Source organism: Budorcas taxicolor, chromosome 3 (genome assembly GCF_023091745.1).
Source record: "Budorcas taxicolor isolate Tak-1 chromosome 3, Takin1.1, whole genome shotgun sequence".
Lineage (NCBI taxonomy): Eukaryota > Metazoa > Chordata > Mammalia > Artiodactyla > Bovidae > Budorcas > Budorcas taxicolor.
In genome coordinates, this window is record NC_068912.1 from 51,423,246 (window position 1) to 51,440,866 (window position 17,621).

The 17,621-nt window shown below is 38.7% G+C and overlaps 2 protein-coding genes across 2 annotated transcripts in view; one reads left to right on the forward strand and one right to left on the reverse strand.

The window, feature by feature from the left end:
* The window catches only part of RPAP2 (RNA polymerase II associated protein 2), an 86,662-nt gene extending 84,950 nt beyond the window's left edge, over positions 1 to 1,712 (reverse strand). Inside the window, exons 1-2 of the mRNA XM_052637617.1 lie at positions 1,640 to 1,712; positions 866 to 911 (exon numbers count right to left, since the gene is read on the reverse strand). Coding sequence (XP_052493577.1) covers positions 866 to 911; positions 1,640 to 1,712 — 119 coding nt within the window. The remainder of the gene's footprint in view (positions 1 to 865; positions 912 to 1,639) is intronic.
* Positions 1,713 to 2,752: 1,040 nt separating this feature from the next.
* The window catches only part of GLMN (glomulin, FKBP associated protein), a 43,909-nt gene continuing 29,040 nt past the window's right edge, over positions 2,753 to 17,621 (forward strand). The window contains exons 1-6 of the mRNA XM_052637739.1: positions 2,753 to 2,791; positions 3,205 to 3,330; positions 7,988 to 8,107; positions 12,495 to 12,603; positions 13,694 to 13,934; positions 15,436 to 15,538. Coding sequence (XP_052493699.1) covers positions 2,753 to 2,791; positions 3,205 to 3,330; positions 7,988 to 8,107; positions 12,495 to 12,603; positions 13,694 to 13,934; positions 15,436 to 15,538 — 738 coding nt within the window. The remainder of the gene's footprint in view (positions 2,792 to 3,204; positions 3,331 to 7,987; positions 8,108 to 12,494; positions 12,604 to 13,693; positions 13,935 to 15,435; positions 15,539 to 17,621) is intronic.

The window sequence follows — 17,621 nt, forward strand, 5'->3', positions numbered from 1 at the left end:
ACTCAGAGAAAGACAATTATTCTGACATCACTTATATAGAGGACAAACCAGTGGTTACCAGTGGGGAAACAGCAGGGGGAGGGGCAAGAGTGGGGTATGGGATTAAGAGATAGAAACTATGTATACAATAAATAAGCAATAAGGAAGTATTGTATAGCACAGGGAAATTTAGTTATTATTTTGTAATAACTTAGAATATAATCTATAAAAATATTTAATCTCTATATTGTACATCTGAAACTAATATAAATCAACTAGAGTTCAATTAAAATTAAAAAAAATCTTATCCACAGGGACTAACACAGATTTGGCATATTTAACATTCAGTAAATAATTCTTGAATGAATGAGTAAATTAAAACCAATACTTCATAAAATCATAACTTATAAATATATACAGTTACATCATCCTCAAAGATGACATCTATTCTAAGAACCTTTTGTGCTAGGAGATAAACGTTGCCTTTTTAGAAGATGCCCATTGAATAGTATAGAACAACTTTTTGCTGAAAATATGGACATGATGTAAACAAAGAAAAACAACAAAAAGTTTCTTAGAGTCTGGTATATACAACAAAAAAGGAAAGTATCTGAAGAGATGAAAAAAAGGTTCCTAGTTAATTCAGGACATTTTTCTACAGATAGTCATACATTTACCAGCAATCTAAAAGTGTCAACTTGGTTTTCTTAAGGCATGGAAGAGTAGGGGAAATAACAGTCTATTTGAGTTTACAGTACTTCTCAAATCTTCCCCTTCTCTCTAAATAATTTTATCTGAGGTAGCACCTATTACACTTTTTACAAATGGTTCAATTAGTATGAGATTAACAGATAAGTGAAAGCAGCTGTCTATGTAGTTCTCATACCTTTGAGAAGCATCTTCTTGGTTCAAGGCACTTGTCTGCTTAGTACCTACCATTAAAAGAAACAAAAAACAGTAGGTCAAGTGTACACAAACACCAGGTTGCAGGACAGATTCTTGCCCAAATAAACTGTAGACCATCTCTTCTTCTCCACACATTTCACTTCCAACTCTGTGTGAAAATGAAATGAAATGAGAAGGGAATCCAATTTGGTTTTGCAAGCTAATTATTTTCGTTGTTTAAAATGTACCTCTTTCAGGACTGAATTTTCTCATTATCCTAGTCGCATAATTAAGCACTCCTGAAAGCCTGAGATCTAGGGGCAACCTCTCTCTGTCCCCTTCAATGTTAGCTCTCCGGTAAAGAGGGCTGTGACCCTCCTCAAGAGATCCAGGGCACCACAGGGGCAGTCCACCTGCAAGGAGGGCCAGTGCTAGGGTGAAGGCCAGCTGCACTCGGCCTTCCAACGCCCTCCTGGTCACCTGCCCACTCAGACGACCCCGACTGTAGGCTCTCAGGACCTCTCCTGCCCTTTCCCTTAGAGCCTGGAGCACAGCCAGCCCATTTAGGGGGAAATCTTGGAAGACTAGCGTCAAGAGTTGGGGATTCGGACGAAGGTCTTTCCCAGAAAGGGGGAGTTGGAAGCTCTTGGCCTTCTTGCCCCCGAGGATCTCCTTCCCTGGGGCAGCCTTTCGGGAGCGCCCGCATGCCTCCGTCTGGAATTCTGTCGGGGCCAAATTCTCAGTTCCAAACTTGGGAAGAGGCCCTTCCTCCTACCTGGGACGTCTCGGGAGGCGCGGCGACGCCGGGCTTTGCGGCCCGCAGAGCACGGTCCGACCCAGTCGGCCATAGCATGCGTCGTCAGTGTCGGAACCGACCTTGGCGTCTTCCCCCCCCCAAGACTCCGCCTCCCGTCGCGCAGCGCGGGGCGGGGCCGGCTGGGAGGGGAGGGACCCGGAAAGCAGCGCGGCGGCGGCGGCGGCGGAGGAGAGCCGCGAGACGGGCGAGAGGCCTGGCGGTAGGTGGATACACGCGGGGTCCCTGGCGGCCGGGGCCCGCGGTGGGAGGTGAGCCGCGGAGGACCCGGCTTCGGGGTCGAGGCCTCCGTGAGGTCTGGGGCCCAATGGCCGACGCAGGCAGGAACCGGGAGAAATGGCTTCCCTTGGTTGCAGCCTGCACGCGCGCTGGGTTTTATTCGCTGCTGTGAGGATCCGGCGGAACCCCGTCTCTACTACTGGGCCTGGGAACCGGGCGGTGTTGCCCTGAGGGCGGCCTGTTGCCTGTCTTCGCGCGATACAGTGATTTCACTATCACAATTGATTATATGGGGCGGGGCGCAGTACATCTGTTACAGACAGATGCCCGGGTCTGTAATGCTTGTTACTCTTGGGGTGGAAGGCATCCCAACTTTCATCCCCTCCAGTGTTACATTCCAATTTCTGTCAAATGGGACATTAAAAAAAAAGAAAAGAAAAAGGCTCCCTGATAATTAGAATTGATTTCAGGCCCACCTTTGGGGCGCGGGGGTGGAGGAGGAGGGTGAAGACTGCCTTTTAAAAGATCTTAGTGTAAATTTGTGCTACCTCTTGGGAATGAACTAAAGACTTTCTTTCCCCTTCAATTTATCTTTCAAAATTATGCTCCAAAAAAACTTAAAGGATGAAAAAGAGGTTTTTGTTCTTCTGTTTTTTGTTTTAATTTCTTAGGCTAACGTTTCAGTAAAAAAAAGTTTCAACTTTAAAAACTTTCCATTTTCTTTATTGTATTTATTAATAATTCATCAGAATGAAGTAACTTATACTGAACTAACTTATGATGAAGTAACTTATTACTGATAGTTAACTGCATTTATATTATAAATTTCAGCATCAAAACTGGAAAAGATAAGGAATGGCTGTGGAGGAACTACAGTCCATCATAAAGAGATGTGTAAGTAATTTTTTCTGTTTTTGTTTTTAATGACATTTAATGACCTTTCAGAATATGGGAAGAGCACAGATTATTTTTAATTACCTGCAGTCACTCAAATTGTTAATCTTCTTTAATCCTTGCTTTTTTTGACCTATGAATAAATAGCATGAAGGCAGGAAGACAGATTGGATATGTCACTTAGGAAATAATCTTTACACTTTTAATACGGATCCTTATCATAGATTTCTTTGGCACAGTGGATTTCAAGGCGATTTATTGAAGTATTTTTTTACCTAATCCTAATTTTCATACATACGCTTATGTGCAGCTTATCTAGAATTTAAACAGATTTCTTTTTTTAGAGAAAAATCAAATAGTTGTTGAATTTCCATTTGCCCAAACATACTTGTTTTTTTGTTTGTTTCTGCCAGCAAATCCTAGAAGAGCAAGACTTTAAAGAGGAAGATTTTGGCCTGTTTCAGTTGGCAGGCCAAAGATGTATAGATGAAGGGCACATAGATCAGCTATTAGAAATTATTCAGAATGAAAAGAATAAGGTAAGTACAATCTTTCTGAGTACTTTTTCAGTCTTTACTAGTAAGAGAATAGGCACATGATACTATCATTCATCCATTCATTTTTTTCAGCAAACATTTAAGAATCAACTTAAATATCCACTGTAGAAAACTGTGGAAAATAAAAAGGAAATAAGATCAGTTATATACTTTAAGGTGCTTACAGTCTAGTGGAAGATATAAACATGTAAAGATCTAGCAATAAAGAGACAGAATAAACAGATGGTTTATATCTATTAAATCATTTAGCTTCTCCAGAATAAGTGTTACAGTTGAAATATAAGTAAAATGCAAATAATATTTTGGGAGAGCTGGATGACCTTATTGGCCAATATAATCCATCATCCGGCTATAATTGTCTCAGAAATCATTCTGCACAATGGGAAAGGATCTTCTTGGGATCAGGAACAGGTGTTTATTAACACCACCTAATTTTGTCTTTGGACTCATCCCAGTGCCACACTTCCTATATAAGACATCATCTTGTTTCAAGGAACATACTTTCTAGTCCTATTTATTTATACAGTTTTTGTAGGGACTTCCTGGCAGTCCATTGGTTAAGACTGGGTGCTTCCTCTGCAGGGGGCACAGGTTCCATCCCTGGTCAGGGAACAAAAATCTGGCATGCCATGTGGCTCCACCAAAAAAAATTTTTTTCTTTGTTATAACATTCTAGTCATTCTGGCCTAGGATTACATACAGGGCACTTTGATTGTATTTAGATTACTAAAATCTTTTAATCATACATTGTTATAGAATCTATTACTAATTCAAAGGGCTTATCTCTTTATAATTTTTTTAGTAAATATTAGAATGTTTTATTTAGTACATTTGTTTTTGATATGTATTCGTAATACCGCTGTAGCCCCAGATAAAATAATGCTTTCTTTAACTCCTTGGTTTTTCCCAATTGCATTCTCAGAGGAGAACCTTTGAGAGTATCTTACTTTTAGCTAATCATAATAAAATTAATAAAAGTTAACAATATTTATTGTGTATCTACTATGTGCCAGATGCTCTTAGGTGCTTTACATCTTGTAACTCACCAACCTAGATAGCATATTGAAAAGCAGAGACATTACTCAGCCAACAAAGGTCCGTCTAGTCAAGGCTATGGTTTTTCTAGTGGTCATGTATGGATGTGAGGGTTGGACTGTGAAGAAGGCTGAGTGCCAAAGAATTGATGCTTTTGAACTGTGGTGTTGGAGAATACTCTTGAGAGTCCCTTGGACTGCAAGGAAATCCAACCAGTCCATTCTGAAGGAGATCAGCCCTGGGATTTCTTTGGAGGGAATGATGCTGAAGCTGAAACTCCAGTACTTTGGCCACCTCATGCAAACAGTTGACACATTGGAAAAGACTGTGATGCTGGGAGGAACTGGGGGCAGGAGAAGAAGGGGCCGACAGAGGATGAGATGGCTGGATGGCATCACTGACTCGATGGACGTGAGTCTGAGTGAAGAGCTCCGGGAGTTGGTGATGGACAGGGAGGCCTGGCGTGCTGCGATTTATGGGGTCGCAAAGAGTCAGACATGACTGAGCAACTGAACTGAGTCTCTCCTGAATCCTCTGATAGGATTTTCTAGATAAGGAAAATGTCACTGAAAAATTAGTGACTTGCCCCAAGTTACTTAGCTTTTACGTGACATCTGACATTTAGATCTGTACAGCCTGGTGTCAGAGCTCTTAACTATTTTCGTCAACCTCCATAGCACTGTGTAGCACTTGCAGGAAGTTTTAGAGTAGAATAGAGAGGACTGATTCTGAGATTGAGACAGGTGACATGATGATGGGGTTTCTAGCCTCTGAGGAGGTAATATATACTGAACAGAAAAAGGCAATTTAAGAAGAGGAGAAAGTTCCTTTGATGGAGGACAAGGAAGTTGGCATTGTTCGCCAATGTTGAGTTTAAGATGCAACAGGTAATTGAAAAGTAATGTTTAGAGCTCAGTAGAGAAATAGATTAAGATGTAGATTTGTGTCTGACTGTTAGAGATTAGGTGATTGTGATAGACTTGAGCATAGTGAGGCTTAACCTTAATAGCTTGAGAATCACCTTGGTAAAGTGTGGTTGTTTATTTTTTGGCTGAGCCTGGTCTTGGTTGCAGCATGTAGAATCTTTTTTTTTTTTTTTTTTTTAGTGTGGCATGTGGGATCTAGTTCCCTGACCAGAGATCAAACCTGGGCTCCCTCCAGCCTGCATTGGGAGTGCAGAGCCTTAGCCCCTGGACCACCAGGGAAGTCCCATGTGTGGTTTTCTCAATTCAAAGGTTCAGATATTGATAAGACAGAGTTTAAAAGTACACCTTAGATTTCTTTTCTAAGAAAGGTGACAGTCAAGATTGATCAAGACTTACTATTAATCCACTTTGTCAAAAAAAAAAAGTGTTTTTTAAAGTCATAGGAATGAAAAAAAAAAGTAAATAAAGTCATAGGAATGGTAGTTTGTCCTAAGATGCTATAGTGCAGGGATTTCCAACATTAGTACTATTGATATTTTGTAGCAGTTGTCACCCCAGTAATGACAACCAAAATGTCTCCAGGCATTACCAAATGTCCCCTGATTGGGAACAAAAGCACCCCCATTGAAGCCACTAATACAGTGCGAAAACTGTGGGCTTTGGAGTGGGACAGCCTTACATGCAAATCCTGACTCTGCCACATTTTAGCAGACATTAGGCATCTCAGTAATCTCTAAACTTCGGCATTCTCATCTGTTGGTTGGGAATAATTATTATTACCTGGTACAGTTGTTTATATTAAACTAAACAAGATGTAACTTCTGGATAGTTAGTATTCTTCTTCCTCATAATGATTCATTATTTACATAATTACTGGGGAACTTGCAGCTGAGATTATGATTGTATGATATGTTGTCACAATCCTTATTTCAACTCAGATAGGTAAAATTCTATTCAAATCTGGAATTTCTCTTAATTATACTCAGAGATGGGCTTCCCTGGTGGCTCAGATGGTAAAAGAATCTGCCTGCCTTGCAGGAGACCCAGGTTTAATCCCTGGGTTGGGAAGATCCCCTGGAGAAGAAATGCTACCCCACTCTAGTATTCTTGCCTAGAGAATCCCATGAACAGAGGAGCCTGGCGAGCTACAGTCCACAGGGTCAGAAAGAGCTGGACATGACTGAGCAACAAACACATTCACTTTCATGCCTGATAAACTTCTGTTTCTTTAACAAGCCTTAGCATAACCATCCCCTGTTCTGGGAAGCCTCTCTCACTTTCCCTGGTTAGAATTGACTATTCTGCTCTACTTATACTCTACCTTTATTATTTTATAAGACTGAGTTCATGCAGGGAGTGGTGTACTGATCTGTATTCTTCCCAGATGTATTTTCTTTTGACTGAACCTAGAATATGAATCCTTTAAGGATAGATTGCTTATCTGATGTGTTTTTTGCTTTACTTCCTGCACCTAGAGTATTCTAGGGTCCTATCAAATACGTTTGATAAATAGTAATGAGTTGAAGTAGAATGAAGGTCAGAGAAGTGCAGTATATTGCTAATAGTTTTGAAAATCAGTGGTTTTGCTCTAGGGTGGCTTGTATTTTTTTCTTTGAAAAGTTCTTTTAGATTTCTAAGTTTAGAATGGGTAGTAGGAAATTTCTTTTTATTAAAGTTGATTCTGAAAAAGCCAGATTAAGAAAGAAAACTTTAAAAAATAGGCCAGGAGAAAGTGGAAAACTAATACACTTGAAGGGAAACTAGAGATTGGCTAGAAAACTGACTTTACTGCCTTAAGACAGAAAACAACACCAACATTTTATTTTATATCGCAACATTTTCAATTTTACGTTGGATTTCAATAAGCTGAACAGTTACAGTAAAACATGTCACCAAGTTCTAATGATGAGAAGCAAGTGACTGAAAAAGTTTTTCTACTTAGTGGAAAATTTCTAGAAATTGTTCCTCAGTCATAATACCTTATATCTCCTTTTATTTTTTAAGTCATCCAGAGGCCAGATGTTGAGAAACTGGGGTGAATCCTTTCCCTTTGCTCCAAACAGTTGGCAGCCTATAATACATTTTAATTAAATAATTGCTTTAGAAAAAAAGAGAATCAGTGGTTTTGATAATGAATGTGAATAATTATAAGTTAAACTTTTAGTTGTATAAGCATTCTGAAATATCTTTGAAAATAGAAGCTGTTTGTAAACGAGAAGGTTGATGAAGTGGTATCCCCTTTATGTTTACAGAAGTTACATGATTATAATATACTTAGAGATTCTCCAGTGAACTTTAAAAGGTTCATGAGTGTTGGCTGGATTTCTTTATGAATTGGGAGCAAAATTCTCCATGAAAATTTTAAGTACTGCTCATCTAAAGCAAATTAGCTCTCTTGTTGGAAATAGAGGAACTATTTAAATCCTGGGAAAGACTAACTTACCTGATTAAAAGTAAAGACTCATTTGCCTTTCCTCAGTGTAAGTATTAAAAACCATTTTAGAACTTGTTATCTCTTAGCTGCCAGTCCTAGGAAGTCAGTGGGGAGATGTCCATGGACACACTTGCCTCATCTTTTCTGTTTTTGAGGAAATTGTAAGCTTCACCAGGTTAAGAAAGCTCACTGTGAGAGTCCTGTAGATGGCAGTATTTGCTTTACTCTGAAAACATATTTACAGGTCATTGTCAAGAATATGGGCTGGAATCTTGTTGGTCCTGTTGTTCGATCACTTTTAAGGATTGAGAAGGAAGATGATAAAAGAAAGTGTCATTTCCTTCTGCTTGATTTATTGGTAAAGGTAAGTTAACAAAACTAGATTCACTTTGTTGCAATGTGCAGCACTATTTTATAATTTCGTTTAATGTTTTCGGTGAGAAAGCTTTTAGTACATGAAAATATAGGAGGGAATTCTTTGGAGAAGAGGCCCATCCTTATTTATTGGATGGGCAATTCCATTTCATTTTTCACAAATTTTCCAGATATAAGAATTATCCAACCTTATTTTCAGTTCAGTTCAGTCGCTCAATTGTGTCTGACTCTACAAGCCCATGAACCGCAGCACGCCAGGCCTCCCTGTCCATCACCACTCCTGGAGTTTACCCAAACTCACGTCCATTGAGTCAGTGATGCCATCCAACTATCTCATCCTCTGTTGTCCCCTTCTCCTCCTGCCTTCAATCTTTCCTTCAATCTTCTGCTTCTGTTAGGTCCGTACCATTTCTGTCCTTTATTGAGCCCATCTTTCCCATCAGGGTCTTTTCAAATGATTCAGCTCTTTGCATCAGGTGGCCAAAATACTGGAGTTTCAGCTTTAACATCAGTCCTTCCAGTGAACACCCAGGACCAATTTACCTTGGATGGACTGGTTGGATCTCCTTGCAGTCCAAGGGACTCTCAAGAGTCTTCTCCAACACCACAGTTCAAAAGCATCAATTCTTCCTCTTTATACTCCAACTCTCACATCCATACATGACCACTGGGAAAACCATAGCCTTGACTAGACGGACCTTTGTTGGCAAAGTAATGTCTCTGCTTTTTAATATGTTGTCCAGGTTGGTCATAACTTTCCTTCCAAGGAGTAAGCATCTTTTAATTTCATGGCTTCATTCACCATCTGCAGGGATTTTGGAGCCCCCAAAAATAGTCAGACACTGTTTCCACTGTTTCCTGATCTATTTGCCATGAAGTGATGGGACCGGATGCCGTGATCTTCATTTTCCGAACGTTGAGCTTTAAGCCAACTCTTTCACTCTCCTCTTTCACTTTCATCAAGAGGCTGTTTAGTTCTTCTTTGCTTTCTGCCATAAGGGTGGTGTCATCTGCATATCTGAGGTTGTTGATATTTCTCCCAGCAATCTTGATTCCAGCTTGTGCTTCATCCAGCCCAGCATTTCTCATGATGTACTCTGTATATAAGTTAAATAAGCAGGGTGACAATATATAGCTATGATGTACTCCTTTTCCTATTTGGAACCAGTCTGTTGTTCCATGTCCAGTTCTAACTGTTGCTTCCTGACCTGCATACAGATTTCTCAAGAGGCAGGTCAGGTGGTCTGGTATTCCTATCTGTTTCAGAATTTTCCAGTTTATTGTGATCCACACAGTCAAAGGCTTTGGCATAGTCAATAAAGCAGAAATAGATGTTTTTCTGGAACTCTCTTGCTTTTTCGATGATCCAGCAAATGTTGGCAATTTGATCTCTAGTTCCTCTGCCTTTTCTAAAACCAGCTTGAACATCTGGAAGTTCACGGTTCATGTATTGCTGAAGCCTTGCTTGGAGAATTTTGAGTATTACTTTACTAGCATGTGAGATGAGTGCAATTATACGGTAGTCTGAGCATTCTTTGGCATTGCCTTTCTTTGGGATTGGAATGAAACCTGACCTTTTCCAGTCCTGTGGCCACTGGTGAGTTAACCAAATGTGCTGGTATATTGAGTGCAGCCCTTTCACAGCATCATCTTTTAGGATTTGAAATAGCTCAACTGGAATTCCATCACCTCCACTAGCTTTGTTCGTAGTGATGCTTCCTAAAGCCCACTTGACTTCATATTCCAGAATGTGTGGCTCTAGGTGAGTGATCACACCATCATGATTATCTGGGTCGTGAAGATCTTTTTTGTATAGTTCTTCTGTGTATTCTTGCCACCTTTTCTTAATATCTTCTGCTTCTGTTAGGTCCAGACCATTTCTGTCCTTTATCGAGCCCATTTTTGCATGAAATGTTCCCTTGGTGTCTCTAATTTTCTTGAAGAGATCTCTAGTCTTTCCCATTCTATTGTTTTCCTCTATTTCTTTGAACTGATCGCTGAGGAAGGCTTTCTTATCTCTCCTTGCTATTCTTTGGAACTCTGCATTCAAATGGGTATATCTTTCCTTTTCTCCTTTGCTTTTTGCTTCTCTTCTTTCCACAGCTATTTGTAAGGCCTCCTCAGACAGCCATTTTGCTTTTTTGCATTTCTTTTTCTTGGGGAAAGTCTTGATCCCTGTCTTCTGTACATTGTCACGAACCTCTGTCCATAGTTCATCAGGCACTCTGTCTTTCCGATCTAGTCCCTTAAATCTATTTCTCACTTCCACTGTATAATCATAAGGGATTCATTCATTCATTCATTCATAGGTCATACCTGAATGGTCTAGTGGTTTTCCCCACTTTCTTCAGTTTAAGTCTGAATTTTTAATACGGAGTTCATGATCTGAGCCACAGTCAGCTCCTGTTCTGTTTTTGCTGACTGTATAGAGCTTCTCCATCTTTGGCTGCAAAGAATATTATCAGTCTGATTTTGGTGTTGACCATCTGCTGATGTCCATGTGTAGAGCCTTCTCTTGTGTTGTTTGAAGAGGGTATTTGCTATGACCAGTGCGTTCTCTTGGCAAAACTATTAGCTTTTGCCCTGTTTCATTCTGTACTCCAAGGCCAAATTTGCCTGTCATTCCAGGTGTTTCTTGACTTCCTACTTTTGCATTCCAGTCCCCTATAATGAAAAGGACATCTTTTGGGGGTGTTAGTTCTAGAAGGTCTTGTAGGTTTTCATAGAACCGTTCAACTTCAGCTTCTTCAGCATTATTGGTTGGGGCATAGACTTGGTTTACTGTGATATTGAATGGTTTGCCTTGGAAACAAACGAGATCATTCTGTCGTTTTTGAGATTGCATCCAAGTACTGCATTTCAGACTCTTTTGTTGACTATGATGGCTACTCCATTTCTTCTAAGGGATTTCTGCCAACAGTAGTAGATATAATGGTCATCTGAGTTAAATTCACCCATTCCAGTCCATCTTAGTTCGCTGATTCTTGCCATCTCCTGTTTGACCACTTCCAATTTGCCTTGATTCATGGACCTGACATTCCAGGTTCCTATGCAATATTGCTCTTTACAGCATTGGACCTTGCTTCTATCACCAGTCACATCCACAGCTGGGTGTTGTTTTTGCTTTGGCTCCATCCCTTCATTCTTTCTGGAGTTATTTCTCCACTCATCTCCTGTAGCATATTGGGTACCTACTGACCTGGGGAGTTCATATTTCAGTGTCCTATCTTTTTTCCTTTTCATACTGTTCATGGGGTTCTCAGAGCAAGAATACTGAAGTGGTTTGTCATTCCCTTCTCCGGTGGACCACATCCTGTCAGACCTCTCCACCATGACCTGTCCGTTTTGGGTGGCCCCACACGGCATAGCTTAGTTTCATTGAGTTAGACAAGCTGTGGTCTGTGTGATCAGATTGACCTTATCTTAGATCCACTGATTCAGAATCTTCAAAGAAAGACCTAAAAAGATCTATTTTTTTTAACGTAGCTTATTATATAGATGTACAATTCATGCTTTAGATAATTTACAGAGGTAGTTCATGACCACACTGATCTTTTGGCAATGTTGCAAGTAAAATCGGATCCCAGTCCTCTTTTTTCTGTGGTATGTTCCCCAAAAGAATATACCACAAAGAAATAAAAAAAATAAAACCTAGAATGCTAGTGATCACAGTGGACGTAGAAGTAGGAAATAGATTAAGTGTAACTGATCACTTTAGAAAGAGGCAATGAGTAAAAGGTTAATAGAGTTATAAACCAAAAATGATAGTTAAGAGAGAGAAATTCTAAGGGAAAAGTACATTATAAGAAGTCACTTAAAGATCATTGCAAATAAACACAAATATATACTTGGAAAGAAGGAACTCCCTAGGTTTTAGTTAACTATGAGAGCTTTCAGAAAAACAAGGCAAGTGAGGTGATACCAGTCCGAAAGCAATGCAAAGTTTTGTTTCTTCAGGAAAGACAAAAGAGACTCTGCACTCATCTAAACACCCTGGCAGTGTGAGATAAAAAGGTCCCACCTGCTGGAAGCTCTGGGAAATGAAGGCAGCCTTCAGGATAGACATCAAAGCTCAATAGAAACCTCAGCTCTGGTGATCAGGCTGTCCTTTCCCCTATTTCTCTAACTTTTCCATTAATCAGTACTTTAAGTCTCTTAAATGTAGCTGTCCATTAGGAGACCCTTGATTGCTTGCTTTCATAGAGTCACAGACTCTGGGTTTTGCCAGTGTATTTTTTAAAAACATTTTTATGAGATGTTTTACTTTTAAGCAAAAAATAATTATATTACCTCAGAATATGCCTTTTAAAAATAATAATAATGTGGCTTTAAATACAACTTGTATTAAACAGGTTCAATTGTGAATATTTTTATAGTTATGTAATCCAAAGGAATTATTGTTGGGTTTGCTTGAACTGATTGAAGAGCCCTCCGGAAAACAGATATCCCAAATTATTCTTCTTTTACTTCAGCCGTTACAAACAGGTAATGAGTATATTGATACCTAAGTGTTCCTTGTTTATTTGTGTAAGTGCCTTGACATTACTCCAAAATGTCAACAGTCTACCAAAGTATAGTTTATGCCTAATTACTGAGTACTCTGCTTAAACGAGTAATAGCAATGCCAACTTGAATCCTACTGCCCATAGAAAGATGGCAGTACCTGGCACAGTGTGGGTACCCAGTAAATATTTTGTTGAATGTCATGCCCCTTTTCACGTGCTTTGTTATAACCTATAGCTTTTTGCCTAACCTTCCTATCTGCAACTTATATTTAGAATTTTTCCTGTAAACATATTTAAAGGATATGTTTCGGCTGTTCTGCACTGCTCAATCTGATTTTGTTGTGGTAGCCTTGTATCTTAATTAAGAATGGTATCAGGCAGGGCATTGCTCGCCTCTGCCTTAGGAGGTTGGGATTAGGAATAATAAAGGTATTACTGAAGAATGAAACAAGTGGAAAGAAAAGTTTTCATGACTGAGTAGAAAAAAAGTACTGATAAGTAATCGACTTTGGCAACCAAGGCAGATAGTATTTATGCATGGGAAGAGACTACCATTTTATAACCAACGTGTAACACAGTCTATCAGAAGGACCTGGGATCAGAAACTAGAGTAAATTTGTTTTAAATGTGAATGCCCAGCAGATTTGTATCAATTGAAATATTTAAAGTCTTCTAGAAAGAAAAATCTAATACTACTACATTTCATTTTTACAGTGCTTTATAGTTTAGAAGATACTTGTTCTTATTTTATGCTTATAACAACCAAAGAATACAGAAAGAAGTACTTCTTTAAGTTTTAAGTATGTAACCTGGTAAGAACATACCTAAACAAATTTCCTGGCATCTGTTGTAAAGCACCATGATCGTAAGGTGCTCTATTATTTTATGCACCCCTAAGAAGGAAAAAAAAATACTGCCAGTTAGGCTATTATATGTCATCCTGATATCAGAGCTGTCAGAATGTGGAGGGGGAAACTGTATGTGGTAATTTGGCATTTATCGGACTTATTCTTCATTGTTTAGTATACTTCATGAGGCAGCCTCAAGTAACAACTTGGTCTCTGTTTTAGTGATTCAGAAACTTCGTAACAACAAGGCATATTCAGTTGGGTTAGCATTGTCTACACTTTGGAGTCAGCTCTCTCTCCTTCCTGTTCCATACTCAAAAGAACAAATACAGGCAGATGACTATGGCCTTTGTCAGTGCTGCAAGGCCTTAATAGAGTTCACTAAACCTTTTGTGGAGTGTGTCATTGATAACAAGGAAAACTCAGTGGAAAATGAGAAATTAAAAGATGAAATACTGAAATTGTAAGTATATTTTTAAGAACAATTTATAATGAACTTAAGTATTTGATAGTTCAGTTATTTAAAATGTTTCTTTGTTTTATTTGTGATGGAAAGTAAATCTAGTTTCAAAATTTGAATTTTGGAAAAATATGGAGTTCAGTTGATGTAACATGGGCATTTAATGATATTTTAAAAAATTAAGTATCATATATACATGTGGCTCAGATGGTAAAGAATCCACCTGCATTGAAGCAGTCCTAGGTTCAGTCCCTGGATTGGAAGATCCCCTGGAAAAGGGAACAGTTACCCACTCCACTATTCTGGTCTGGAGAATTCTATGGACAGAGGAGCCTAGCAGGCCACAGCCTATGGGGTTGCAAAGAGCAGGACACAACAGAGTGACTTTCACTTTTCAAAAAAATTAAACATCCATTTTTTTAGTTTACTTATATTCTTTTATAGATTGCCTTTACTCATCATGGTAAGTGAACAATAGCAGTGGAAGAATAGATAGTTGTAGCTTAAAGAATGTTTTTTTCCAGGGGAATTATGTTTTACTCTCCCTTTGAAAGCAGCAGAAGATGCACCAGACAGTTGAAATTCCAATTTGATAACAAAAACAGTAGCAGAGAACCCAGTAAGATTCACCCCAGGGGTACTATAGGCTGTGCATAGGAGTACTGTGTGTTGTTGTCAAGCACTTGACATATGGGTAATCCAAATTTAGTGCTGTCAGTGTAAAATATTCCCTGTATTTCGACAACCAGTTATTAAAAGAAATCCTAAAATATCTTAATAATTTTTATACTGATAACATTGAAATAATGTTTCTAATACATGGGTTATTAAGATAAATTATTAAAATTAATTTCCCTTTCTCCTACTACTTTTTTAGTGTGACTGCTAACAAATTTTTAATTACATATGTGGCTTTAATTATATACAGGACTCTGTTAGACAGTGCTGGACTGGATTATATTGAATTACATGTACCAATAATTTTTGTTTTAAAATGTGGGAGACTAAAACTGCTATCAGCTTTCTGTCTTGTCAGGCTAGGATATTAAACCTTTTTTTTTTTTACCATTTATAAAACGTTATTTCATGAAAGAAAATATATTTTAACTAAAGAAATAGGTAGGGCTTAATCACAGAATAAAGTTTGATTTTCTAAATAAAACAAATACAGCTCTATGAAAAAAATTACTGCATTGTCCTGATTTTCCTTCAACTTATGAAAACTGTGTATACACTAGCACTGTCCTAAGACAGATATTCAGTATGCGTCAGTATAGTCCAGACGTGAAAGTGACTTTGCACAGTGAGTCTAGCAAAGTATTCTTATGCTCTCCCCATTAGTAGTAAGAAAAATCTTATATCACCAGTTTTACAGGCCACTGAGTTATTGGTTATTTTATTTTTTATTATTTTTCATGTTATTTATGTTATTTTTCATGTGAAAACTAGTTATTTTATACTTAGGAAGTGCTGTATTGATAGTTACCTATTTCTTAAATTTTAGTTGTTTGAAAAGCTTGAAATGCCCTTTGCTGACAGCACAATTCCTTGAGCAGTCTGAAGAAGCTGGAGATGATCCTTTAAAGTGTTTTGCATCTGAAATAATAGTAAGTACATCTAATTTAATTTGTTATAAAATCTGTAATTAAAATATTACCTGCTATATTTTCATCTGTGGCACATGGACATGTAAATTGACACATATATTAATAAAGCAATATGTATTTTTTATAGAACTTAGTTAAACAAAAAGATGAAAAATAAATAGCAATAATTTCAATAATCAGATATAAATAATATTAACACCTATACAGGAAAATTCTGCAGTTTTCCTGTGTCTTTTTCCTTTACTTTCACTCAAAACATTTCACTTCTGACATTTCTGGTCACAAAATGTGTGGGTTTTTTTCCTCCATATGAAACAATTCTGCAGCACCAACTGGGCATCCTATAGTTTAACTCAATTCTGACACTTAACTACCTGGAGATAGTATCAGATTCCACAGGTTAAGGACTTAGTCCCATGAGACTACTCCCTGTTTCAGATGCCAGTTGCTAGTCTTAGGTTCCCAGTTTACCCGCAACTTCTGTCTGGATTGGCTACAAATGGGAGATTCCGTGACCTCCTGCTCTTTGGGTTCGATTATTTGCTACAACAGCTCACAGAATTAAGAGGAAACCTTTACTTTATTTTACTAGTTTATTAAATGATATGACAAAGGATGCAGAAGAACAGTCAGATGAAGAGATACATAGGCCGAGGTGTGGGAGGGTCCCAAGCACAGGAGCTTCTAGTCTCATGATGTTGGAATACATCATGATCCCAGGACACTGTGATCTCTAGCCTGGAAGCTCTCTGAAATTCATATTTTGGGGATTTTATTGAGGCTTCCTCATTTAGACATGATAAAACATTAACTCCATTTCCAGTCCCTCCCCCTCTCTAGAACTGGGGGATGGGACTCAAAATTCCAAGCTTCTAATCATGGCTTGTTCTTTCTGGTTACCACCCCCTACCCAGGAGCCATCTTAGTGCCCACTCAGAGTCTCTTTACTAGAACAAAAGATGCTTCTAGTGTCTTATAACAGAAATTTACAGAGGTTTTAGATCACTTTGTCAGGGACAGGGTTAAACACCAGTGTTAGAACAGATGTTCCTAGTGCTCTTATCACTTAGAAAATTATAAGGGTTTCAGGAACCCTGAACCATCATGCAAAATGCTGGGCTGGATGAATCCCAGGCTGGAATCAAGATTGCTGGGAGAAATATCAACAACTCCAGACATGCAGATAATACTACTTTAATGGCAGAAAGTGAAGACGAACTAAAGAGCCTCTTGATGAAAATAAAAGAGGAGAGTGAAGAAGTTGGTTTAGAACTCAACATTCAAAAAACTGAGATCATGGCATCTAGTCCCATCACTATAGAAGGGGGAAAAGTAGAAGCAGTGACAGATTTTATTTTCTTGGGCTTCAAAATCACTGCTGACAATGACTGTAGCCATGAAATTAAGACACTTGCTCCTTGGAAGGAAAGCTATGACAAACCTAGACAGCATATTAAAAAGCAAAGACATCACTTTGCTGACAAAGGTCCGTACAGTAAAAGCTGTGGTTTTCCCAGTAATCATGTATGGATGTGAGAGTTGAACCATAAAGAAGGCTGAGCACCGAATTGATGCTTTTGAATTGTGGTGCTGGAGAAGACTCTTGAGAGTCCTTCCCACAGCAAGGGGATCAAACTAGTCAATCCTAAAAGAAATAAACCCTGAATATTCATTGGAAGGACTGATGCTGAAGCTCCAGTACTTTAGACATCTGATGTGAAGTGGCAACTCATTGGAAAAGACCCTGATGCTGGGGGAGATTGAAGGCAAAAGAAGAGGGTGGGAGAGGATGCGATGGTTAATCATCACTGACTCAGTGGACATGAATTTGAGCAAACTCTGGGACATAGTGAAGGAGAGGGCAGCTTGTCATGCTGCAGCCCATGGGCTTGCAAAGAGTTAGGACACGACTTAGCAAGTGAACAACAAGAGGAACACTGTGCCAACAACCAGTAGCAGGAACCCATATATATTTTCTGTTATCTCACAACACCTTCCAGATGTTTTTCTCCTTTAATAGTTTTATTTATATATTTTTTTCTTTTTCTTTTTAAAGATCCTAACAGATAGTTGACTCTTCAGC